Source organism: Apium graveolens, chromosome 1 (assembly GCF_009905375.1).
Source record: "Apium graveolens cultivar Ventura chromosome 1, ASM990537v1, whole genome shotgun sequence".
Taxonomy (NCBI): domain Eukaryota; kingdom Viridiplantae; phylum Streptophyta; class Magnoliopsida; order Apiales; family Apiaceae; genus Apium; species Apium graveolens.
Genome location: NC_133647.1, coordinates 142,113,181 through 142,137,347, shown reverse-complemented (window position 1 = coordinate 142,137,347; position 24,167 = coordinate 142,113,181). Strand labels below are relative to the sequence as shown.

At 33.3% G+C, this 24,167-nt stretch overlaps 4 protein-coding genes across 6 annotated transcripts; 3 read left to right on the top strand and 1 right to left on the bottom strand.

Moving 5' to 3' along the window:
- The first annotated feature begins 995 nt into the window (after positions 1-995).
- On the top strand, positions 996-10,802 carry LOC141667560 (phosphatidylinositol 3,4,5-trisphosphate 3-phosphatase and protein-tyrosine-phosphatase PTEN2A-like). 2 transcript variants are annotated; one of them, XM_074474109.1, is made up of 13 exons: positions 996-1,152; positions 3,365-3,811; positions 4,184-4,285; positions 4,369-4,425; positions 5,050-5,115; positions 7,281-7,457; positions 7,605-7,691; positions 7,786-7,850; positions 8,073-8,149; positions 8,789-8,835; positions 9,476-9,606; positions 9,716-9,785; positions 9,958-10,802. In XM_074474109.1, exons 2-13 carry the CDS (start codon positions 3,389-3,391, stop codon positions 10,495-10,497), a joined length of 1,842 nt encoding a protein of 613 aa, XP_074330210.1. In that variant the 5' UTR covers positions 996-1,152; positions 3,365-3,388; the 3' UTR covers positions 10,498-10,802. The 2 variants fall into 2 exon arrangements, with proteins under 2 accessions (XP_074330210.1, XP_074330218.1); XM_074474117.1 differs by lacking the exon at positions 996-1,152 and adding an exon at positions 2,470-2,613.
- A 1,347-nt stretch (positions 10,803-12,149) lies between these two features.
- On the top strand, positions 12,150-16,120 carry LOC141667543 (uncharacterized). Of its 2 annotated transcripts, none has more exons than XM_074474077.1 (7): positions 12,150-12,558; positions 13,082-13,186; positions 13,344-13,470; positions 13,586-13,657; positions 14,905-14,950; positions 15,045-15,579; positions 15,692-16,120. In XM_074474077.1, exons 1-7 carry the CDS (start codon positions 12,510-12,512, stop codon positions 15,730-15,732), a joined length of 975 nt encoding a protein of 324 aa, XP_074330178.1. In that variant the 5' UTR covers positions 12,150-12,509; the 3' UTR covers positions 15,733-16,120. The 2 variants fall into 2 exon arrangements, with proteins under 2 accessions (XP_074330178.1, XP_074330188.1); XM_074474087.1 differs by having other exon boundaries at positions 12,154-12,558; positions 15,695-16,115.
- Positions 16,121-17,048: 928 nt separating this feature from the next.
- Positions 17,049-18,914, top strand: LOC141667552 (cyclin-D3-1-like). The gene is made up of 4 exons (XM_074474099.1): positions 17,049-17,668; positions 17,812-18,013; positions 18,132-18,262; positions 18,645-18,914. The coding sequence occupies exons 1-4, from the start codon at positions 17,204-17,206 to the stop codon at positions 18,774-18,776; spliced, it is 930 nt and encodes a 309-aa protein (XP_074330200.1). The 5' UTR covers positions 17,049-17,203; the 3' UTR covers positions 18,777-18,914.
- A 1,696-nt stretch (positions 18,915-20,610) lies between these two features.
- LOC141707613 (cyclase-like protein 2) lies at positions 20,611-24,167 on the bottom strand. The gene is made up of 7 exons (XM_074510864.1): positions 23,660-24,167; positions 23,519-23,563; positions 23,121-23,197; positions 21,873-21,987; positions 21,498-21,568; positions 21,181-21,302; positions 20,611-21,011 (listed from the first exon to the last, which is right to left on the bottom strand). Exons 1-7 carry the CDS (start codon positions 24,165-24,167, stop codon positions 20,870-20,872), a joined length of 1,080 nt encoding a protein of 359 aa, XP_074366965.1. The 3' UTR covers positions 20,611-20,869.

Genomic DNA, 24,167 nt, shown 5'->3' with positions numbered 1-24,167 from the left:
AATTTTTGAGTAAATAAAATATTAGTTTATATTATTTACGTGTCTCCTTTTTATTTACTTTTTGTATTTTATTATAAAATTTTAAAAATGTCATCACTTCATATAAATTTTTTCACTCACTTCGCATTTAAAAATTCTCCTAGTGAACCCCGATAATTTTTTTATATATTTTTTATATATATTATTAAATAATTTTTTATAAAAACAATATTTAAAAAATTATAATAATTTTAAAATAATCTATAATTTATTTATCAACTTTTTTACATTATGATATAATATATATTTTTAATTTGTCATTCATTTACAGTACAAATAAATATTAATATGATTTGATATTATAAATATGAGATATAATCAATATTTTTATATATAACGAATTAGTAGACTGTTTTTTTTAAATATATTAAATATATAATTTTTTTAATTATTCCCTGCATCTCCTGCATCCCCGCGAGAATCCCCGTTCCGGCGGGATCGGTGATAAAAAAAATTTCGTCTAGGATTCAAAGAAAAGGAAGTAAGACAATTCAATAAAAAGTTAAAATAATCATTTATCGTATTCAAAAATTATGTTTGTATAGATGCAAATTTGTTTGAAATAATATTTCTATATATATACAGGCGGCACGGGCTATTACGCTAGTATGTAACATATTTATCGACTTGTATCACCGATTATTTTTATCTTATATTTTAAGATTTGATCATAAAATCTAATAATATAAAAAATACAAAAAATTATTTAATAGTAAAAATATCCAAAATAACATTTTCACCTCACAGTCTAATAATGTATCCATCTTCATTATAACACAAAAATTCATGTATTTACTTATCTTAAATCATCCGTTCCATGACAAGCCAAATGACAAAATTAAATTTAGGAAGAAAACAAAAACCTATGGCAACTACAAGGCTATTACTACAAACATCCAAAAACATGAGGGGGCACAATACAAAATACCAAAAACTTCAGGGACTGGAAAATAAATAAATAAGTTTCAATCTGTGAGACTTTCTTTAATTTGCCCCTCTTCGTTCCTATCACAATAAAATCAACACTCATAACTACTAACGACGGCGACCGGAATATCTCACTCATGCCGATCGGCGTTTAGCTCCGGCGACTTCAAATCTATTATATTAACGGTATATTTTAATTTCGACACTTTTTTTTTGTTTATTTATCTTCATTTATATTCTGATTTAAAAATTTCGTATGTGTATGTAGATTTTTGTTTGTTGAGGTTTTTTAGATATGATTTATATTTATAGCTTATTAGATTATAGATCGAGCGGTTAGTGGTGAAGTGAGTTCGATATCTATAATTGACTATTTCGAGTGACGTTTTAGGGATCTTAATTCGCAACATTCCTAACAAACTGTTTGCTTAGGTTAGATGACTGTGCAATACTTCATTTAGTAAGACAGTTTGATTATATTTTTTATTAAGAAATATGTGCTCGTAATCTTGCTGATCACTCGAGTGATAACTATGTTTGAAATGAGAACCGGGTGACTAAGCAAGGTGAATGATAGTTTGACTTGCTTAGTTCGTTGAATGTGCTTTTGGACTAAAACCGGTTCCATTATATTTTGATCTTAAATTTTTTTTATCATATCTTCAAAATATAGATAATAAATTATAGAAATCGGAAATGTAAAACCATAGCGTGTTCCCTAAAAACAACTACTATACTCTTTCTATTATTAAAAAAATATCAAAATTGTTGATACATTATTCTGTATACAATCAAATACAAGTTTAAAATATATTAGATATGATTTACCAATTATAAAGTTGCAGTCAAAATTTACTCAATTTGACTAAATATTTGTCGAAAATGACATTTAGTAGGAACAGAGGACTTGACAAAAGAAAAAAAATAGGAACAGAGGAAGATTATTGCTAGGTAGTGTCTTGCAATTTGTGTTTAAGTGCAGAACAATTAGTTATCCGCTTCTCATTCGAACCTCACGCTAAATACTCGTGTGTGTAATTTTGCTTGATGATCTTATAATCATACATCTTAGTTTTCTGAAGCTAGTATATCAATTGAATTTATTGAATAAATAACTTCGTGTTCTTTGTGTATATGTCATCACATTTTGTGAAATTTCTGTAGATAGATGGTAGTTCCATGCTTCTGAATTCCCTTTGAATATTTTTCTAAATGCAAGTGCGTGCACTTTATTAGTATAAATTGGTTAAGGGCGCACATCAATTTTCATCCACAAAGCTTTGAAGTGTAGCTCTTTCTTTCTAGATAATATCGACACCATATAATAAAATATTATTTTCATACTTATCCATATTCGCTGACGAGCGAAATGACATAGAAAAGGAAAGGAAAAACAAAAAGCATTTGGCAACTACACGTTTGAGAAAGATACAAATCTAACAGGGAGCATAATGTAAATTATAGAAAACATTAGGGGCTTGAAAATAAATAAGTTGGTTGCAATCTGCTATACTCTATTTATTTTGCCTCTCTCCTTCATTCCAATCGCACTAATTAAAACCAAAAGTACTAACTACGGAAACTGGGAAATCTTACTCATGTCAAACAGTGTCTAGCTCCGGAAAATCTAATACTGTTATTTAGAAGGTAAATTTCAATATTAAGACCTCGTAGCACCTTTACCTTTACTTATACACCTATTTGCATAATATACATTTATATAGGTTTGGAGTTAAGTTTAGGTAAATATGATATACTCCGATGTTTTATGTATAGATTCGGAATACCACAAATTGAGTGGTAAACTGAGTTTGATCTTGCTGATCGACGATCTTGAGTGTTAAGTGTTAATTTAGAGATCTCAATCAGGTGCTCGTGCAAAAAACAGGGCATTTGGAGCCTTTTTACAGATGTATACAGTCTCACATGACACACACACACTTGACTTGTACACTTTTAAATATTTATATGTATTTTGGTTGTTGATCAAATAATCCATATGTTTGTAAGTTTGCTTAAACTAGTATAGTAATTGATTTCTTTAGATACTAAACTTGCGTCCTTTATTGTATAAATGTATAAAATGTCAAGATCTTTCTGTAGATGGTTCTATGTCTCAAACTGATTCTGAACTTTTTACTAAAAAATGCAAGTGGGAGTACTTTGTTAGTATATATGATATGTTTGATATTCATACTTATTAGGGGATTTACGTTTAATTATATAATGGATTTTATCTGGTTTGCAATGAAGAGTTTCTCAAAGTACATAATGACTAGCCCTTCTTCTGCTCCTTCCCTTTTTTGAGCTATTATTATTGCTCGTATAGCTTTTTGTTGCAGGGAGTAATAAGTACACACTTCATGCTCACACAACTACTTATGTTATTTTGTTTTAGTGTTGAGAACTACAAGGTGGTATAATGGAATCTGTGTCCAATGAAAATGAAACGTCAGCTGCTCATTCATCTAAAGCTCCAGAAGTACCAACTCAATCTGCAGTAGAAGCAGACAATGCTGCAGGAATTGAACCATCTAAGCTTTCTACTTCTGGCTTATCCACATGGGCCAAAAGTTTGAAAATTCCTGACTTGGGTGGGAAACAAGATAGTACAACTACAACATCTGACAAGTCACCTTTTGCTCGTTTTACTAGCGGACTTGGATTGCGGCTGTCTCCAAAAGCTCCTCAGACAAATGATAATTCTGAAGGAACTTCACCATCTGCACAATCCAATTTTATCGGAACACTGACAAAAGGCTTAGTCGACTCGTCTAAGAGTGCAGTCAAGGCTGTGCAGGTCAAGGCTCGGCATGTTGTATCTCAAAATAAACGAAGATACCAGGTGCCTTACACCACACAATCTCAGAAGAGATATGTGCATAAGAATTTACAAGTGCTCCTTGCTAGCTTTATATTGTTACTGTAGTGAGATGTAATTGATTGTCGCTATTGTTGTTATTGTTTTAAAAAATAAAAATTTCCAGACTGACGGGTCTTCCTTTCATATCTCAACATGCCTTTTTATCTCTTGGTTGTCCGGAACACATACTTTGTTTTACTGATATAGGTTTTTTTACCTCTGTTGTACTTGTTTTTGTTTTCTTTTATTACTTCAGGTATTGTTTGTTTTTTTTTATAAATCTTTCACGATTTATCTTAATGAATAGTGTTTCAGTTCTTGCGTTGACACTATTACATTATCCCTGGACTTCAGGAAGGAGGATTTGATTTGGATATGACATATATCACCGAAAACATTATTGCCATGGGGTTTCCTGCTGGGGATATGAGCTCTGGGTTTTTTGGATATGTTGAGGTGAGCAAATAAATGATCTCTGCAATTCTATTTCAGTTTTGCACAATCATCTGATACCTTAATCTTAAAACTTTGTGATTCAGGGATTTTACAGAAATCATATGGAAGAAGTAATCAAGTTCTTTGAAACCCATCACAAGGTATATGTTACCACAGTTCATTGTTGTGTTGATTCAGTTAAGAAATATCTTTTACATATGTAGATATGTGAAAATACCACACAATTTTGACTGTCAAAGCTTCAACAAGTCAAGTATCTTTGTTATGTTTCATTTAGGTCTGCAGTCTGATGCAGGGTCCACCACGTCTTCTCTGTTTATTATGTAACTTATTAGAATCACATTTTTTGAACTATTTTATTTATCTTCATTCTTCAGTAAATCATTTTTTCAAGTATTAACAGAAGGTCCTTTTCAGTAATTTCATATTGAAAGTGGGTATTAGAGTTTAGTGGTAATATACTCATACATACATTCGTTGACCACTTGATGGATGTACAAAGCTGGACCCAATATATTAAAGTTTATTCAAGTTGATCTGCCCTCACGCCCTTTACTAATTTCTAAAAGATTCACTCTTCATTCTTTTTTCTGATCTTCATTTATATGTTTTCTTATCAAACATTGATAGGTAAGGTGCTCCATTTTGTTGATGTATCATGTATATGGTCTTGACTTTGAAAAGTTTTTGAGTAGAATTTGATTGTTTTTGTTTTGATGTAAGAGATCAGTATACTTATATACAATCAACTTTTATGCATGTAGGATAAATACAAAGTATACAATCTTTGTTCCGAGAGGCTGTATGATGCATCCCTATTTGAAGGAAAGGTAAACAATCTGCTTCCTATGAGTTAGAATGTTAGATACTTTCTTACTTTCAGAGTCAGTATCTTAAGGCATTCTAAAGACAATACTTGCAAAAGATTAGAGATTTTATTGATTATTCAGTCTCTATAACTGGAAATTGGTCTCTCATTGTGTTTCTTAGGGCATCATTGATAGGGTCGTCAAAAAAGTTGACAGCATATATGTGGCAAGCATATATGTGGCATGACACTCTTGGTTACCCTATTGTAGCTACAATGGTGCCCAAAGAGCGCCAAGAGAAGTTTCCAATTTTTTGGCACCCTTAAGAGGGTAGAACACAAATTCTTCTATTAAAAGCATATATAATTTATATGTTACGAGCTGCAAATGAACAGAGTCGTTCATAAACAAAACTCGGGATCGGCTCATTTAAGTGAACTCGGCTCGGCTCGTTTTCTTAAATGAGCCGATCGCGAACATTAAAACAAGCTCAGCTAATTAAATGAGCCGAGCCGAGTTTTCTGTATGTTCGGATCAGAGTCAGCTCGTTTAGCTCGGACTCGGCTCAGACTCGATTCGAACTCGGTAACTCGACTCGGAAAAATTTTTTATATATAACAAATAATAAATATTTACTAATAACTTGTATAAATATTTTAATTTTTTTAATTAAAATTTAATACTTATTTTAAAGCAAAATGATTAATTTAATTAAAATTTAATAAATATTTTAATAATAAATAAAAATAATTAATTGAATTAATTTAATACATATCACAAGAGCTTGATTACTTTAACAAATTATTTCTAGTTAAACCCTAAATTTCAACTCACGCTTTTATTAGAGGAGTTTATGATAAAATTGACCAAAATTACGATTTCAAATAAATTAAAATAGTGAGTTGTTAAAATAAATTATAACATTATAATATTTTTTAAGAAAAAGATAATATAGTTTTAATAATTATATTTCTCGACCACTTAAAGGGGCTTGCTTCCTTTATTTTATTTAATGTCTTTTCTAATCTAAAACAATTTAACTGAAATGTAAAAAATTACTAAATCTTTGACAATCGACATCAACAATTTAAAAGTAATGTACGATTTCTAAAGTTATGAATGACTCAATAATTTTAAAAAAAATTGATTTCTTAAAACCTGACTTGTGAAATAAATTGATAAAATTATATGGATTAAGAAACAAGTGTAGAGTCTGAGTGCGCGAATATATATAATTGTAGAATGAAACTAGTATTTGATCTCCATATAACTTATAAAATTATATATTATACCTTAAGTTTGGTCGATTAAAATTATATGTGAACTATTAGTGGACAACTCGACTCGGATCGAGTTCGGCTCGGCTCGGTTGTTTGTGAGCAAACTCGTGTTCGGCTCGGCTCGGCTCGTTTATAAACGAGCCGATCGTGAACATTTTTTTCAACTTGGTTTTTAAACTCGGCTCGGCTCGTTTTAAAAAAAATTATGCCCGGCTCGGACAGAACTCGGCTCGGTTCTGTTCGTTTGCAGCTCAACGTATTTCTTTGTATCTGTTTTTTATTCATGCGGGGACAATTTATTAAACATCGTGCAGGGGTGCCAACTATTGGAGACATTTTTGGTTAGAAGTTGCCATGTATGACAGGGATGAAAGATAAAGTAAAAATATATTTTTTTCAATGAGTTGACAATGTTTGGCACCCCTAAAGGGTGCTTAAATTGGAGCTGCTCTTAATGACCTCTGAAAGTTAATGATTTGTTGGTCACAAATTCAAGTTAAGTGCTGATTGACCGATGTGCAGTTGCATTGTCATCTCTTCACCCAATACAATTACGGTTGCCTAAAGGCTACAAGGCTTATATTGTTGCACAACTCGACAGGTGTAACAAGTTTAAATTTTTTCAAATCTGGTTTCACCTCTAGATGATTTGATAGTAGGAACAAGAGAGCACTCATCCATTGAAGAGCTAATGATAACTGGTTAAATGTTAATCTCACAATATTACTTGCAAATTGCAAATATGTGTTTATCTGAGGCCTGAGGGACATTGTAATAGGTATTTGTTTCTGTTTAAGTACTTCTGTTATATTGTAGAGGTCACTCGTCAAACTCCAGTGCGCTGATATTGTATATGCCCGTTGATGCTTTTGCAGTTTCTTGTATCTGATTTATCATTTTTTGCAGGTTGCTAGCTTTCCATTTGACGATCATAATTGCCCCCCCATCCAACTCATTATATCATTTTGCAAAAGTGCGTACTCATGGCTGAAGGAGGATATTGAAAATGTTGTAGTAGTGCACTGTAAAGCTGGAATGGCCAGAACTGGTTTAATGATTTCTAGTCTGCTTTTGTATCTGAAGGTAACACTCATCAGTTATATAAAATGTCTATAAACACAATTGTTATTATCTCCTCAAGTTATCTGTATTAAGTAATTGAGATATCTAAGTATCTAACTAATTAGGTTTATTCTCTTATATTACTTTCACTGCTTCTGCTCTATGCAGTTCTTTCCTACAGCTGAGGAGTCTATTGACTATTATAATCAGAAAAGATGTTTTGACTCAAAGGGCCTTGTTCTTCCCAGTCAGATTGTTAGTATACACTTTGTTACCCTGTTGTCCTAATGTTATTTCTGTGTAGCATTTTTGACATGTAACTTACGAATTCAAATTTCTCAAATCATAGAGGTATGTGAAATATTTCGAACGCATCTTGACATACTTCAACGGAGAGAATCAGCCTGGTCGTAGGTATACTTCTTACCGATCTCTCTTGATACATTTTTCTCTTGTTCTTGTTCAGATCTTTAGAAATCATGGCATCTATTAACAGTGTTTCAAATTTCAATTATCTCTTTTTTTTTTCTTGCTTTTTTATGTAGATTTCAGTTATTGATTTTGAATTAGAATGCAACATACTTTTTGAGTCTGGATTAATTATTGGTTCATTGTTTTCATTCGTGTTATTTTCAGGTGTATGCTCAGGGGCTTCCGCCTTCACAGGTGCCCTTATTGGATAAGGCCCTCCATTACTATCTCCAATCATAATGGTATGTTAATTTTTCTCTTTAATGATAAAACTGCATATTAAACGCCCTTCTGTATTTACTCTAGCAAACTAAAAATTGACTCTGTTCAAACTTTATGTAGCATTTGACAAGTATTTAATCGTCTGTTTAATCTTTTAAATATATTACGTAGCATTTGAAAGATAGGAATTTAATACATGATATCCATAAGTTTGTAAATGTGTTCCCTATTCACAATCTCTATTGTTTACTTACCATGATTTAAGGACAGCATGGTAGAAGTAGATATAAGTTTACTCCAAGAGGGCAATATGAAGTAAAGGAAAAAAATGAGGATAGAAGATGATAGTATTGATAATAGGAATAAGAGCAGTGAATAGTGTGCTATCTATTATAACGAGCTAAAGCTATTACCTATTATGTAAGAAAAATAGGGTCACTGCCATGAACATTTATGCAATTTTCTTACGCTGCTGCACTTGAGGCACCTGACCGTGATAAAAAGTCCTTTTCATTTGTTCATTACCAGAAACAGATCCTCGTTTTTAGCAGTGTTATACAACCTAAATTTGCATTATATATGCCAGCTTAGCTGCTTCACACATATTATATGCATACATAGTTTTGACAAACTGCTGAAATGTTTGATTCTTTCTGCAGGTGTTTTATTTTCTACCAAAAAACATCCAAGAACCAAAGACCTTTCGGTAGGCATTCTCGGTACTCAGAAATATTGTTATATTGTCACCCAACACCTCAGCCACTTACTTTTCAATAGCAAAATTTGACTCGTATCTTTTGTCCGTCCTCTATAATTTAAATTTTAATATCTCTACTAGTCCCTCATAGTTCAAGCATTACATTACTAAGATGAGTGGTAAGTCGTATTGTATCTTTGTTTATTTCAGTTTGTACAATCATATGCTCATCTGCTTAAATTTGTTTAATGCTATTGGAAAATAAGTCCAGCGTCAGCCCAGTTTTACTGATATCATTAATGTTTAACAACTAATTCACCTGTGCTGTGTATGCAAAATTTATTTACTCTATAAATATATGGTGGACTGTTAATGTCATTTGCAATAGATATTTAACTAATTGGTCGCATTGCTAATACTCTCTGATAATTTACATTCCATATAACGTGTTCTGTAATTATGTACTGAAATTTTAGATACATTACCGAGCAGGTTATTTTAAATCATGTTATAACTTATAAGTTATGCTAGTCCAACTAAGATATAGTTGAGGGTTGAGGGATTTTTTTCATTGTTTATTTACATATTTAAGCAGTCTCATCATGGTCTAAAATTTTTAATTCGTTTTCTTCTTTAAATTCATAACCAGCCTGAAGATTATTGGTTCAGCGCCCCCAAAAAAGGGGTTATGGTCTTTGCTTTGCCAGGGGAGCCTGGACTGACAGAGTTGGCTGGAGATTTTAAAATTCATTTTCATGACGGTCAAGGAGACTTCTATTGGTAAGTTCACAGTCTACATTCCGCTAATCTTAAAATAGCACATAAAGAAATATCCACAACATCTTTCTAGTTGTGCTACCTGTTGATTAAAAATTGTTCTTTTCTTCAGTTGGTTGAATACAACAATGACTGAAAACAGAAAAGTCCTCACCACGAATGAGCTTGATGGGTTCGACAAGGTAAATTTGGTTTGTACAAACATACATTCTTGCAACATCTGAACGGGTTCATAAATTAGTTTGATTACTCTTGCGAATTGGTTTATGCTGTATTTCAGAAAAATGAAAGTAATACCATTGTATTTAACGTGCACCTAGTGCTTATGTTTCCGATTGTGGTCTGTCTGTACAGAGAAAACTGCCATCGCCGGGTTTCCAGTTAGAGGTTGTGCTGGTGGATTACAATGGTGCTGCCCCAAATGTTCCAGTTGGAAATTCGACAGAAACTTCTGCCAATGGCCTTGTTGGAAGTCCAGGTACAGATCATGCATCTACTGCTGGAGCCGTTGGTGCAACTGCAGCACCACAGCTGGCCAAAGAGTCTGGAAGCAGTGAGAAGGATGATGATGTGTTCTCTGACAACGAGGCAGAAGAAGCTAATTCTTCGAAATCGAAACAGGCTAGAGTAGCTTCCGAGGCTGCCACAACTGATGTTAACATAAAATCTGGTTCTCAAGGACATAAATCAGACCAGGTCTCCAGTTTGTCAAATGATACTGAGAAACTGTCACTGGGAAAGACAGATACTATCAAGTCAAAGAAGGCTTCTGATGGAGCTGTGCCTGGCCTTGGAACTTCCAACCCAGTTGGAGAGGTAAGTGAGTTTAAGGCTATGGCAGCTGATGCGTCTGTTTTCACGTTTGGCGATGAAGATGATTATGGAAGTGATTAAAACTTTGGGTGAACAATAAAAATAATCTTCAATACAAAAGTGACTGTACATAAATGGTTTGTGAACACAAAAAGGAGTTTTTCAGTTCATTTTATTAATTTGTTTCTATATAGTCCTAGACCTGGGGATGTTTCTTTGCTGTTATGTGATCAAATGGCAGCTGGATGTGGAAGTTATTATTGTCAGAGGGCAAAGTTATTGTAATCTATTTTCAGTTTATGTTGAAGAAAAAAAATCCCAGCAATCTTGTGATATAACATTACACATTTCGCTGAAATATTATGACCGGTCACTTTGGTTATCTACTAAGCTTGTTAGAGATAAGAGGTCTAGTGTTATGTAGACATTAGTGTCTGCCATTTGAGTGTTGGCCTGGTGTACAATTCAGAACAAAAACACCCAAAACAGCAAGAATATGAAAAATGACCAACACCCGTGCACAATCTGGGAACTTTGATAACTAAAGGTAAAAGCGAAATTGATCGTTCAATTAATAATCAAATGTTTCTTTAACAGTTAAGAAACATATTACCTTATGCAACAAGTCCCAGAGTCCTATTGTTTCTATTACATGTGTAATTTTGATTAAATATGTTAAATAAGACATAAGCAGAATTTGTTACCAGGGAATCTTGTATTCTAATGTAATTATTATCTCTTACGAAACAGTAAAAAAAAACAAAATAAAGACGATAAGTATTGTGAGGCAAAAAGGCACTATAATAAAAGAGTTTGAGAAAACCGGGGTTCTCAGCTAAGTTACCGGAGGTTATATTACCTTTCCATATAAATATTGAATATCAATTTTGTAATACTTGAAATCTGTATTTACAAAAATAATCTCTTATTTAGTATTATACTCTCCCTGTTTTATTTTAATTATCTCTTAACTTTTCTTCACATATCTCAAGATATATTGAAGGCATGGTAAAAATTATCATTTTTAATTGTAAATAAAAGTTTAAGTTATATATTTTTATTAAAAAAATATTTGAAATTTATTATTTCAACCGTGTGGTCAAAATAATTAGAAATGAAGGCGGAAAGGTCAAGTCATTATTAAAATGAGTATTTATCTTAATCTTGGCTTAGATAAGGTTTCAATGGCATTTTTGTAGATACTAGAAATTCCTCCAGAAATTACAAATTTACACTATCTTGTTTACATTGAAAAATGAAAAAATGGCCTTTAATCTCACAATTTGGGAGTAAATTGTCCAAAATATCATAATTTAATAAAATGCCCTTAATATCACACAAAACGCAAAGAAAACATGCGTTGATCATTTTTTTTTTAAAAACAAGTGCTTTTCTCACCCCGGGCCTTCAATATGGGCTTCTGATTTTTTGGTGCAACGCAATTTTAGCATGCGTGTAGCCTATTTAAACGCATCTAAAAACCTCGTTTATGTAGTTAACGCAATATTAACATGCGTTTTTAATTAATTTTTTTTATTTTTTAAATTTTTTGCATAAAAAATAATATTAAAATTTACAAAAACGCAAAGCATAAATGCGTTTTCTGAAAACGTATTTTTTAAATACGTTATTGAGTGATAAAAAAGGCCATATTATATTATTTATGAGATTTTGGACATTTTCCCCTGAATTGTGATAGCAAGGGATGTTACCCCGGAAAAATGTTAATCCGTATAACCTCTCGTAAAAATCTTAAATTTCTAAAGTAATAAATTATTTTTGTTCATTTCTTTTAGCGGAAAACACAGGTGGTCTGAGAGAACTTTCCGACCCTTTTCTTCATAAGATCCGGTGAACTCTACTTACACCCCCGACGCGTCTCCGCGCCCTTTTCATCCAAACAAACCCATACACACACACACACACACCATGTGCATTAGTTAAAACAAAGCTACACAACTTTTCTTGAAATTGGCTTGTCCCAGTCTTTGTCTTAAAATTATTACAGGGGTTTTAGATATTATAATAAATAATTTATTTATATATTTAGAGATATATAATTTGATATATATTTTGGGTTGATTTTGTGGTGTATGGCAACCTCAAATGGTGGTATTCATGGCCATCTTCTTGAAGTTACTGGTACTACTATTACCCCTCCTCCCTTCTTCTCCTCTTTTTATGCTTTGTTTTTTTTTCTTAATTTATGTAAACATGTATGTATAATGTTTATGCATTTGCTGATTTTGCTGATGATTTTTGGGATAATGCTAGTTGTTAGTCGAAATTTGCAGAATTTATGTATGTGTGTGTGTGTGCACATTAGCTGATTTTGTTGATTAATTATGGGATAATGATAGTTATAGGGTGTATTTAGTTGAAAGGTGCCAACTTTATGTGTGTGTGTGTGTGCGTGTACATTAGCTTATTATGTTGAATTTGGGATATTGCAAGTTTTTGGTTTATGAAATTGAAAGATGCAGACTTTATATGTAGGGGTGATTGTGTGTGTGTACATTAGCTTAGAATGTTGATTTTGGGATGTTGCTAGTTTTTGGTTTACGAAATTGAAAGATGCAGACTTTGTATGTAGGGGTGATAGTGTGTGTGTGTGTGTGTTATACATTTGCTGATATAGTTTTCTTTGATTTTGGGATTTTGCTAGTTGTTGGATGTACTAAATTGAAAGATACAGAATGGATTTCAAGACAAGACCCATATGTTTGCCTTGAATATGCTAGTTCCAAATTCCGCACCAGGACTTGTAAAGGTTCATTTCTACCTCTTTCTTGAAGTTTTGTGGGTGTTTTTCTAATGATGATTATTCGTGTTTGTGTGTTTTAACTTCGTCTAATGCATTGAGATTCTTTGCTGTGGCATTTTAATATGGATTGAGAGTTTGAACTGTGGTTTATCAATTTTTGTAGATGGAGGAAAGAACCCAACTTTTCAAGAGAAATTTGTGTTCACCCTGATTGAAGGGTTGAGAGAGCTGAGTGTTGTTGTTTGGAATAGTAATACAATTACTTATGATGACTTAATCGGTAGCACAAAGTAAGTACTATCATAAAATAATTATTTTTGTGTTCTTACATCATTTAATTTAACAAAATGACAACATGTAATTTGTTATATCAAGTCATCTGATTTGGGTTTGGTTTCTTTATAGGGTTCAATTGCAGAAGGTCCTGTCTCAAGGATATGATGACAGCCCTTGGACACTGAATACTAAAACTGGCAGGTACTAATCATTCCCTTATCTATTATTCTTCATCCATTTTTTTTCGCTTTCACTAGCCATATCATCTTGTCCAATTTTAAGTTTTTAAAATTTGAAAGGACCCCCAAATTTCTTGTATAGTGCTAATACATGTAGTTCAGAACTCTTCGCAACATAAATGCATATACTTGGTATGTATTTCTATTTGAAAATAATATGTTGTATTTGGAATGAATTTTCATAGTTAAAAAATTTCCGCTCTTCAAGTTAGCTAAACTTAGATGTGGAAACGATTCCTAGCTATGTAGCCCACTTCCTTGGTTTCACCTTGTGTTGTGCTGCTTAGGGAAGTTCTTTTATTTCAGTTGCACTGATTGCCTTATAGGCATCGATGTTTCATATATTACGGGATGCCTTTATTTTAGTTCATCAAGTAGATTGAGTAACTCTACTTATGATTTTTACTATCTTCGTTATGGTTTTGATAGCAAGGCTACATGTCGCTATACATGTGAGGTGAGAAGAGGGTGCTCCTGGGGGTCACTCTTGACTCTTGAGATATACTAAAGTCGTAGTTATGAATTATGATTGGTCAATTACCCAAAGAACTGAAGTTGTGTGGATTACCTTGCGTATATATATTAATATTTGGAGATTTGGGTGGTGCTAAGAAGTTTTGTTTTTATTCAACCAGGTCATTTCATGAATTTGGTATCCCATTCAGGTGGAAATAGTTAATTTGAATAAAGTAAATATTATAGGTGAAATTCAATTATTTATCAATGTTACATTTTCCCAATCTTTAATGAAAACACTACTTTTGGTATAACAAATATTCCTATACTTTCAATAGCTTCATGGTTTGTATTGTCTTTTAACATGTATGTGAAACTTAAGCCATACTGATTTGTATATTTTACGCAGAAACCAAAAGTTATCAATGTAAAGTTATGTTTTAAGTAGAAACTTCAGGCCAAGATCTAATAAAAGTTTGGATTGGTTCGTAGAGTTGATAGCTATAGGACTGCCATGTATGTGGTTATAGTATAGTCTCATTTATACCTTCTACGAAATATTAAAAAAAAATCTGTTGCACTCTCAGTTTTAAAGTTTCACTCATTTAAACTTCAGGAAAATGTGTCGGGTTGTATCTTTTGTCTTAGTTAACATGTTATTTACTTGAATCTATTTCTTTTAAATATATAATCCTGATGATGATGTTTTTTGATAGAATATGAGGCACATTTAAATTGATTTGTTATTCTCAGGTATGCAGGAGAGGTCCGACTCATAATGCACTATGCAAATGCAAATGTAAGTTCCACATGATTTGTTGACATCCTTTCTGGTATATGGTCGGTTTTTTAATTTAAAACTAAATTTTTATAGTTTGGAATCTTTGGTGCAGTCACAAAAGCCACCAAACAGTTACGCTCCATCTGCTCCACCTTATGCAGCATCACCTGTGTCATCGGAATACTCTTACATGCGACCAAGCTCATACCCTCCACCATCATCCTCTTTCCCTTACCCACCACCATCATTAGCACCCTCATACCCACCACCATCGTCAGCATCCCCATACCCTCCACCAAAGTCAACACCGTCACCATCGTCCACATCTCTATACCCTCCACCATCGTCATCATCCCTGTACCCTCCGCCATCTTCTTCATCTCCTTACCCGCCGTCTGACTCATCATCCCTTTATCCGCCGCAAGCCTCGGGGCACCCCAATCCTTCTTACTCTTCGTACCAACATGATTCGACTCCATATCCAGGCAGTACATATCCCCCTCAACCATATCCACAACCTTCTGTGTATCCTCCTCAACCATATCCGCCACCTTCTGTATATCCTCCTCAACCATATCCACCACGTTCTGTATATCCTCCTCAACCATATCCACCCTTGGCACAATCTTCAGGCCAATATCCCCCAGGTAACTAATTATTCACATTGAGCGATGAAAGTACGTTTTACACTATTTGTTCACGACGTTAACTAATTTTTTTTCCTTATTTTTCTAAATTGTTTTTTGCCAATGTTTAAAGCAGGTCCATCATACCCGGGAACTTATCCTCCACCATACTAGAATTCTAAACTCTGAGGAGAATGAAGAAAATAAATGGCATTCACAAAGTTAATGTGTGAACATCTACAAATGAAAATGAGAAGCAACATTATCAGAGTTCGTATTGTCCATGAAACTTGTGCTAGATTAGGCTGTGTTGTCTAACATCTAATCCTATGTCTGGTATTTAGTTTCCTTTCTCTATAATTTTTTTTGTGTGATTGTTGTTTGGCAGTTTTGCGGTGTTTTCGACTTTCTCCAAAGCATAGTATATTCTTAGTAGTTGCCTTGAAAGCTATATTCCTGTTCTTTATTGGTATTGAAACCTAATGCTAAAGCATACAATTCACTGAAATTTGAACACTTGAGCTCTTGCTAAGTTAGCCTTGCAATTCTTGATACAAATATTTCTGCTGTTAATAAATAACCCCATCTTCCAATAAGGATAAGTACTACACTCACTAGTGAAGTAATGATTGTTACATTGGTTAATTTTTTCCCAATGACAATGTTTGTTAATAAGTATATAATTTTTTAGTATTACCCTTTCTTAATTTTGTTGTCAAAGTAAATATAATATTGAAAAATGAAATTTCAACTGTACAGACGACAGGAGTAAGTAGAGTGATCTTACCATCCACTCATGATCTTCCAGATATGACAACTTCATATCGAGTACAGTTTTTATATAATCTTAGACAGTACGAAAAACATTTTATTGAGATAATTATTCAATTTAACTGGAGATCATAGATTAAGATTACAGAAAATATGTTTTGCAATGTAGCCGAACATACATGGCTTCCAAGTTTTCCGTCCAACTCGAACTCGAACTCGAACTCAAGCATGTAAACTACAAGAATTCTCCATTAGTGCTATCTAATTATTCACACACATATTGTTGGAGATATAAACAATATGGTTGTCTCCAACTTTGAATGTAGTCATGCATATATTCATTATACAATAGCTTCTGTTTTTTCATCCATGCAGATGAGCTTCCATCAAGCTAACTCTAGTTATAAGACAAAATATACAGACCATCACTATCAATTTTGTACCCTGCTTATTTAATTCTTGTGCTCTATAAGGTGTACTTATCATGGGCTCCAGCTACTACTAGATTGTGTCTTTTACATTTTTACCCCCTCACAAGTAACATAAAGAATAAAAAGAAATCAAACTAAATGCAAAAGGAAAAAGAAGTTGGTAAGAATAAAAAAAAAGTGAACTGAAAATAGAGGTATATAATATGTACTTAAATTAAATGAATAAAGTGGGGCATGACCACTTTTTTAATACTATGAATTCTTTTTTCTCTTTGTGTCTTTGGTTTATATAGCCATATTGTTTTCTTTTCTCTTCACAATTTACACAAAGGAGAAAGACAAAACTCATTGGTTTGACAATGAAGTGATCACTTTTCTTTTCTCTCTTTGTTCAATGTTGTGAAGTGATAAAGACCTCACTCCTTGAAAACATCAACAACAAGATGGCTATACTAGAACCAAACAATGGTCATGATCAACAAGAAACTCAATCTTTATCTCTTGAATCTCTTCTTTGTGAAGAGGAAGATGCATTTGAAAGCTTAGAACAAGAGACTAGTGATAAAAAATGCAACTTTGATCTAGTGAAAGAGGATTTATCTTGGGAAGATGAGGAGCTTGTGTCTATGTTTTCTAGAGAGAAACAAACTCATGTTTTTCTTGAAGAAAAGGACCATGCCATGGTTGTGGCAAGAAGAAGGGCAATTGAGTGGATGTTAAAAGTCAAAGCTTATTTTGGGTTTTCTTGTCTCACTACATTTTTGGCTATTAATTACCTTGATAGGTTTTTATGTAGCTTTGAGATTGAGAATGATAAGCCATGGATGATGCACATTGTTGCAATAAGTTGTCTTTTTTTGGCTGCAAAAATTGAGGAGACTAAAGTTCCTACTCTTCTTGATCTACAGGTATGTCCATTTCTTGTTTTGTATAATGTTGGTCTTAAATGAATGTTACATTTATAATGAAACAGTACCTCTCTGCTTGTTAGATCAGTTTATGTTTTATCATGTGTTTTTGTTTTAGTTATTGATTCTTGATTTTTGGTAAGGTGGTGAACTCAAACTATATTTTTGAGGCCAAGGCAGTTCGAAGAATGGAGGTTTTGGTGATGTCTACTCTCAAATGGAGGATGAATCCAGTGACCCCTTTTTCATTTCTTGATCATATCATAAGAAGGCTTGGATTAAAAAGTGATTTACATTGGGTATTTTTCAGGAAATGTGAAGCTCTATTTCTCTCTGCTGTGTGTGGTAATGCTAAAGTCTTTTCTTAATCATATCTTTTTCACATAAAACAAAAATGAAACAGGCATTGTTGTTGGTCTTCATACGTTTTTAGTTTTTACTAATGTTATCATTATAATTCTAGATGGGAGATTCGTACGTTATTTACCATCTGTATTGGCTGCTTCTACAATGCTTCACGTTATTCATCAAGTCGAGCCCTCTAATGCGGTTGATTATCAAAATCAGCTTTTTGGTGTTCTCAAAATCACCAAGGTTAGTTTAATCTCATAGTCCTTTTAATTGTTTATCTGTCATTGATATTGTTTCTTCAATTGTAAGTTCATCTTTGAAGGGGAAAAAATTCCTCGGATGTATCGAATGATGATGTGGTAGTATATTATAATTAATTTCGTGTTAATGACTATAAATGTCTTATCGTCCACCGCCCAATGTCCTATCATCATTCGGTATTGTATTTATTGTTAAAATTGTTTATCGCTTACTGGTCCCAACATGATACGCTACACTAATAAATAAAGATTTCTTATAATCTCTAGCATTATTCATCCTGATAACACATTATACGCTATTTTGTTTAACTAAGATTTTTTTTATTAATATCCAGCATTAATGATCTTTGAATTATTTTGTTTAGGAGAATCTAAGTGGATGCTATGAACTCATTGGGAACATTTCAAATACTAGCTGGATTGATCAAAGGAATTCTCACAAGCGCAGCTATGAAGAGATTCAAGACACTAAAAATGAGACCGTGGATGTCTATTAGTTCTTATAGCTCAAACAACTTGATGGACTCATCAGTTTTGTGTGTGCCTGTTGTTAACAGAGCCTGTTCTCTAGTTATATAAACTTGGATTTTGGGGACCTATATTTAAAATTTTAAAAATAAAAGATAATTGGACTATCTTCAATCTTATTTAGGGGTGATTCATATTTATAATTCTTTATAATTTGAAATCTGCTAGGATTAGTTAAAATTATTATTTGTTAGTTGTTACTATCAAGCGTTTACTGCTGCTGCTTTTGCTGCATGCTACTGTCTTTGTTATGATTAAGACAGGATACGCAGAAACGATCTCTCCACTCCACTAGAGTAGAGAAATATCTTTAATTCTTCAGAACCTTGTTCTGCAAGCAGGATACACAAGGTTTGTTTAGTTTGATTTCATTAGTTGCTACCAAATTATATGATTGCCATTTTGAATGTATGATAGATGCACATTGTTCCAGAATTGGTAGTAAGAGGAAACATAATGGACTAGGAGTCCATTTCTTTCTTACTCGTGTTTCTCTGTCTCCAGAGAAAAAGAATCGAGAACAATCTGTTACATGTTTGTGTTTTTTCTTTGTCTCTCTCGAATGTCAAGTGAGATGTGTGAATCTGTGGTGGGGAAGTGTTAGTCATGTGTGTACATGGCTGGCAATGGCAATGATACAAAGCAGAAAAGAGTTGGGATGAAAGTAGCAGCTGATGATAAAAGAGATGAGTCTGTAGCCTTATTATTTGCACCTTAGCTTCAATAAGTATGTTTGGGACTTTTCTATTGTCAAGCCAAAAAACAACTAGAGAGTTGACTGAGAAGAATTTGGTCCAATGACTGTGCTTGCATGAAATTTCCTGGACGCCATTCTAAAGATATACATTACAAAAGTAACCCTACTAAAGATAAAACTGATGACCCTGGCCTCTGCTGGTTACGAAGAACTGTCAGAGTTATAAATCTGTCAGTATCCCTATTTAGACTTCTCAGAATTTCAAGAACTACTTCCTTGTACTCTCTATTGAGAATGAAAAACATTCATTCATTTCTACTGTTGATAATGAAGTTCTCTTTGTTGGTTTACAATTATGAATTGGTAAAGAGCCGTGTGTTTGCGCGGGAATCATGAGTAGAGTTTGGGGAAGGCACCACTTAGGCAGCTCTACGCTTATTTTTTTTAAGGAGAGGATATTTTTCGAGATTTTAAACCATGATCCAGCGGATAACAAACACACACTTAACTGAACGGAGAAAAAGATAAAAAAGAATTTATGACATTAAAGTGCAAACGAGCTAACCTTGATCGTTTTGAGAACTAGAAGCTAGTTTTAATAATCAATGGCGTTTGAAGGCTCAATAGATGTATAACATGGAAGCATTCTTCAAGTGGTGGCGGTAAATAGCTTATGAATCTGTCATCCACGTAACAGATAAGAATACAGAACCCGTTTCAAAACAATCACTAATTCATTAGAATTCCTATCTCATTCCCGTTAATAACCATCTCGCTTCCCAGTTCTCTATACTATTTTGCGATTTTCACAGTGAACCGGAATGTAACGCCACATGTACCACCACCACCACTATAGCAAGAAGTCAAGCTAGCGGCCAACTGTCTCTGTTGAAGGATCGTCCTCGCCGACCTCTTTCAATTCCCTCCATAGTTTGTTGTTACTACCATTTACCTCCGATAAAAATACACATCTTCAAGAACACATCCTCGAATATCTATGTTATAATTATAAACATTTAGAAATTGAATAATATTTGGATTCCATTAATTAAACATGTTATTGATAATATGATTCAGCATTTTGTAGCCCCATATTAGTTTTATTCAGTTATTTAAGCTTCTGTGCTGATGTTCTTAGTGACTTCTCCCAAAATTTAAGCTAATCGTGTACCAAAGATTCCTGTTCAGGCTGCTATAGCTGCGATATTGGAAGATTCCATCAAATTCACTGATCACATTGTTAGGCTGCTAATCCTACAAATGGATGCCATACAAACAGCAAAAACACTAGCAACAAACCAGACCCTAAACAAACTAAAGACAACTACAAACACAGCAAACAAAGACTAACAACTGAAACTGGAATCAAATAGACGGACTAGAGCAAACTCGATTATAATCATCATAAAGGTCTTCTTCATACACCACATCATGCATCTGCAGCTCTTCATTCCCTTCCCCAGGGGGTTGAATCAACGTGTTTGCATGTAATGAATCAGCTTCTATTCTATGCAAAAGAATGTAAGATGCATTCTGTATCATAGAGGTATAGAAATAATGAAAAAAAAACTATGTTTTTTTTTTTTAAGAGTTGCTATGGAGGCTAGTTGTAAACTTCGATTTGTATTGATGAACTGATCTTTTGAAAAATAAAAATACTTACAAAAGTCTCTCACTTGATAAGGATGCATCTTACTGGAGATCCCTCCGCACCAATCAATCTTAGTGGCAAGCAATGGACAGTATATACCCCAACATCAATGTTATCTAAGTTCTGACCTTCGACGAGGATAATATCCTACAGGATTTTGACATAGTTAATACTGAATTAATCGACATTTGTTATTGCAACGCTCAGGGAAGAGCAACAAAATAATTCTGAAGATGGGACAATAGACTCTTGTTATATACTTATTAGGTTACCAAGCATAATTATCTCCATAAACAAAATCCGGGATTCATAATAATGAATTATAATGGGTTAATATCTTACTCTGCCTTGAAGGAAAACATGGTGGGAAGGAATCAAATCATCATAGGCAGCAGCAGATAAGTAATCAACACCTGTTTTAAAGAACAAATATGCATCAGCTCCTAAATCGAAAAACTGGTGGGTACAGCACCATTCTTCCATCACTTAAACACAAGTCATGATGAATGAGAGACATGTAACATAAGGTAAAACAACCAAATCCTCTGTCTCCTCGGCACAATACAACAGAACGATACTAATCACTAAACTAAACATTCAATACTCCTAGATATTAAGCTTGAGCTGAATCATGGAATTCAATATCAAAAGCAATTTTAAAACGAAGATTCTAAACAAACGCCTTCTGTAAATATATAATGATGGTGCCTATCTTACCAACAAGCTTGATATCAGTGTTATCCACCAGCCATTGTGCGCCATCTCTCGTGAAACCTACATAGCTTGTGTCAAACTCCTTTTTCCACATCAAGTGCATGTCAAAAGTAGGGAACTTTAAACAGACATGAAGCGATAAGTGACAACATAGTAAAGTCTGTGCAACTACTAACTACCATCATTTAGCACACTCTGTTTATTACATAGGATCACATCACAAGGTAATTAAATATCACTTTTCCTAAGACACTATACAAGCCCAATTCAAATTACGGGAAAATGTTACTTTTGCAGGTCTCATCCTACGATAATTTAATTATTATTTATTTTTCCAACACTCCAGGTCTCCACGATTTTATGGGCCCGTTTGTGTACGGGATTATAAGTTATTTATAGCTTATAAGCCTGTAAGTACTCATTTCGGACCTCAGACTATTTGTCGACTCAACTTCAAATTTACAACTTATAAGTCCATAAGTTAAATGTTAGTAACGACGTACTTTTTCTCAACTTATTTTGATTTTTCTCTTTTTTTTATTAATTTTAGTTTTTACATATATGTTTTTAAATGTTAAGTTAATTTAAAAGTCATGAATTAAGATAATAATCTTTAAAAATTATTTATTTTAGTTCATTTAAGTTATAAAAAAAATCCGACTTATAAGTAAAATTAACCAAATACTTAAATAACTTATAAGTTTTTATTTACTTATCACTTTTAAGTCACTTATTAATTTTAAGTTATAAGTTATTTATTTTAAAATTTCTCAAACTGACATTTATATGAACTTATGAAGCGTCAATAAGAGTGTTATTTGATGAACGCGAACGTCACTTGATGAACGCGAACTAGGTAACCAAGGGATACCTTTAAAGTATGAACTTAAAGCGTAAGCTAATGCTGCAAAAAATCCAAAAAATCTATACAACAAACAGAATTCGCAATATTTAGAAACTGAATATTGAACAAACTCAACGAGTCTATAAAACTTACACAAGATATGCCAATTGCTCAGTGCTTAACTGTATAAACTGCATACAGATTGCAATAAATATGTACTGGACCGTAAAATAAACACTAGATGGCAAAAAAAAAACAACCACTAAATTAGAAGAGCCTGCAAGTTTGCAACACAAATTATAAAATACACCGATTGGAAAATAGAAACTTTTCAATTTGACCAAACATGTAGCTGCATAGTCCAGAAAATATAGATATTCATTGCAATAGATGATCCTAATATTTACATACCTGGCTGTGTTTAACGTTCTAAATAGTACGCGCTTTATTCTTTTGGGGATATTCAGTGACATCATAGCTTCAGCTGAGATGTAAATAGAAATTTTACAAAATGTAGTTTGATTATGTAATATAATTCAGTATCAATAAAATAACTATGTATACAACAGATTAAGCAAGAAAAGCTTGCTTAAGCATCACAAATTTTATTTAATCACAACAAGAAAGTCGTGAACTCAACATCTCTTGGTGTAGCGGTATCTTTCTCGCTCCCTTAACGGGATATCAATGGTTTGAACCTTGTCGAAGACAAGGTAGGTGTGTGTGTTTTCAACTTGCAAATAAAATTGTGAACAAATCTAGAAAAGCAGAACATAAAATGATCGCTTTCCCATGAATTGAATACCTGTAATGTTGGTGTGCCTAGGAACATCGACCAACAATGCAGGACCTGTGAAAAAAAGGAAAAAAGGTCCATAATTTTAGTAAAATAATAAAAAAAGGATTTCATTTCACAGATCCTTTTACGTTTATCAGATAATTATACCGTTGAGTGTATCAAGGTCAAGAGTATCAACATCAAGGCCAGCATCAAAATAATGATGAAAAACATGTCCCGGCGCATCAACATGCGTGCCTGTATGAGTACTATCAAGTTTCATTTCCGAATTATTAGCAAGCGATCCATTTTTCATACTCTTCGATAAAGAAACAACCTTCCCAAACCCATGTTGAGACCCCCACGAGGGCATATTAGGTTGAACCTTATGACTTATATCATGTATACGTCCAATATACACTTCTCGCCGCATATACGCTTCGCTCCGCAAAGTAACCATCTCATCAGTGTCGAAAATCGACGTCTCGCTGGTTTTCTGCAGGTTAATAACTTTGACAAAGCAGAAGGCAGTGAAGATGAGTGCCACAAAAATAATGACTCGTAATTCGGTATTACTAAAGATTTTATGATTGGATGTTTGTTTGTTCGGGGTAGAAGTTGCAGCACCAGTATCGGGACATGTAGATGAAGTGCATGGGCAGTCACATTTACTCAT

Coding starts and splice junctions, on each gene's coding strand:
- LOC141707613 (XM_074510864.1), bottom strand. CDS start 24,167: ATGAGTAAATGTGACTGCCCATGCACTTCATCTACATGTCCCGATACT. Junction 21,569..21,872: donor CACTGATATCAAGCTTGTTG/GTAAGATAGGCA, acceptor TCTTTAAAACAG/GTGTTGATTACTTATCTGCT. Junction 21,303..21,497: donor ATGTTTTCCTTCAAGGCAGA/GTAAGATATTAA, acceptor AAAATCCTGTAG/GATATTATCCTCGTCGAAGG.
- LOC141667560 (XM_074474109.1), top strand. CDS start 3,389: ATGGAATCTGTGTCCAATGAAAATGAAACGTCAGCTGCTCATTCATCT. Junction 7,692..7,785: donor TTGTTCTTCCCAGTCAGATT/GTTAGTATACAC, acceptor CTCAAATCATAG/AGGTATGTGAAATATTTCGA. Junction 9,607..9,715: donor GGTCAAGGAGACTTCTATTG/GTAAGTTCACAG, acceptor TCTTTTCTTCAG/TTGGTTGAATACAACAATGA.
- LOC141667543 (XM_074474077.1), top strand. CDS start 12,510: ATGGCAACCTCAAATGGTGGTATTCATGGCCATCTTCTTGAAGTTACT. Junction 12,559..13,081: donor CCATCTTCTTGAAGTTACTG/GTACTACTATTA, acceptor GGATTTTGCTAG/TTGTTGGATGTACTAAATTG. Junction 14,951..15,044: donor TGCACTATGCAAATGCAAAT/GTAAGTTCCACA, acceptor TCTTTGGTGCAG/TCACAAAAGCCACCAAACAG.
- LOC141667552 (XM_074474099.1), top strand. CDS start 17,204: ATGGCTATACTAGAACCAAACAATGGTCATGATCAACAAGAAACTCAA. Junction 18,014..18,131: donor ATTTCTCTCTGCTGTGTGTG/GTAATGCTAAAG, acceptor TTATAATTCTAG/ATGGGAGATTCGTACGTTAT. Junction 18,263..18,644: donor GTGTTCTCAAAATCACCAAG/GTTAGTTTAATC, acceptor TATTTTGTTTAG/GAGAATCTAAGTGGATGCTA.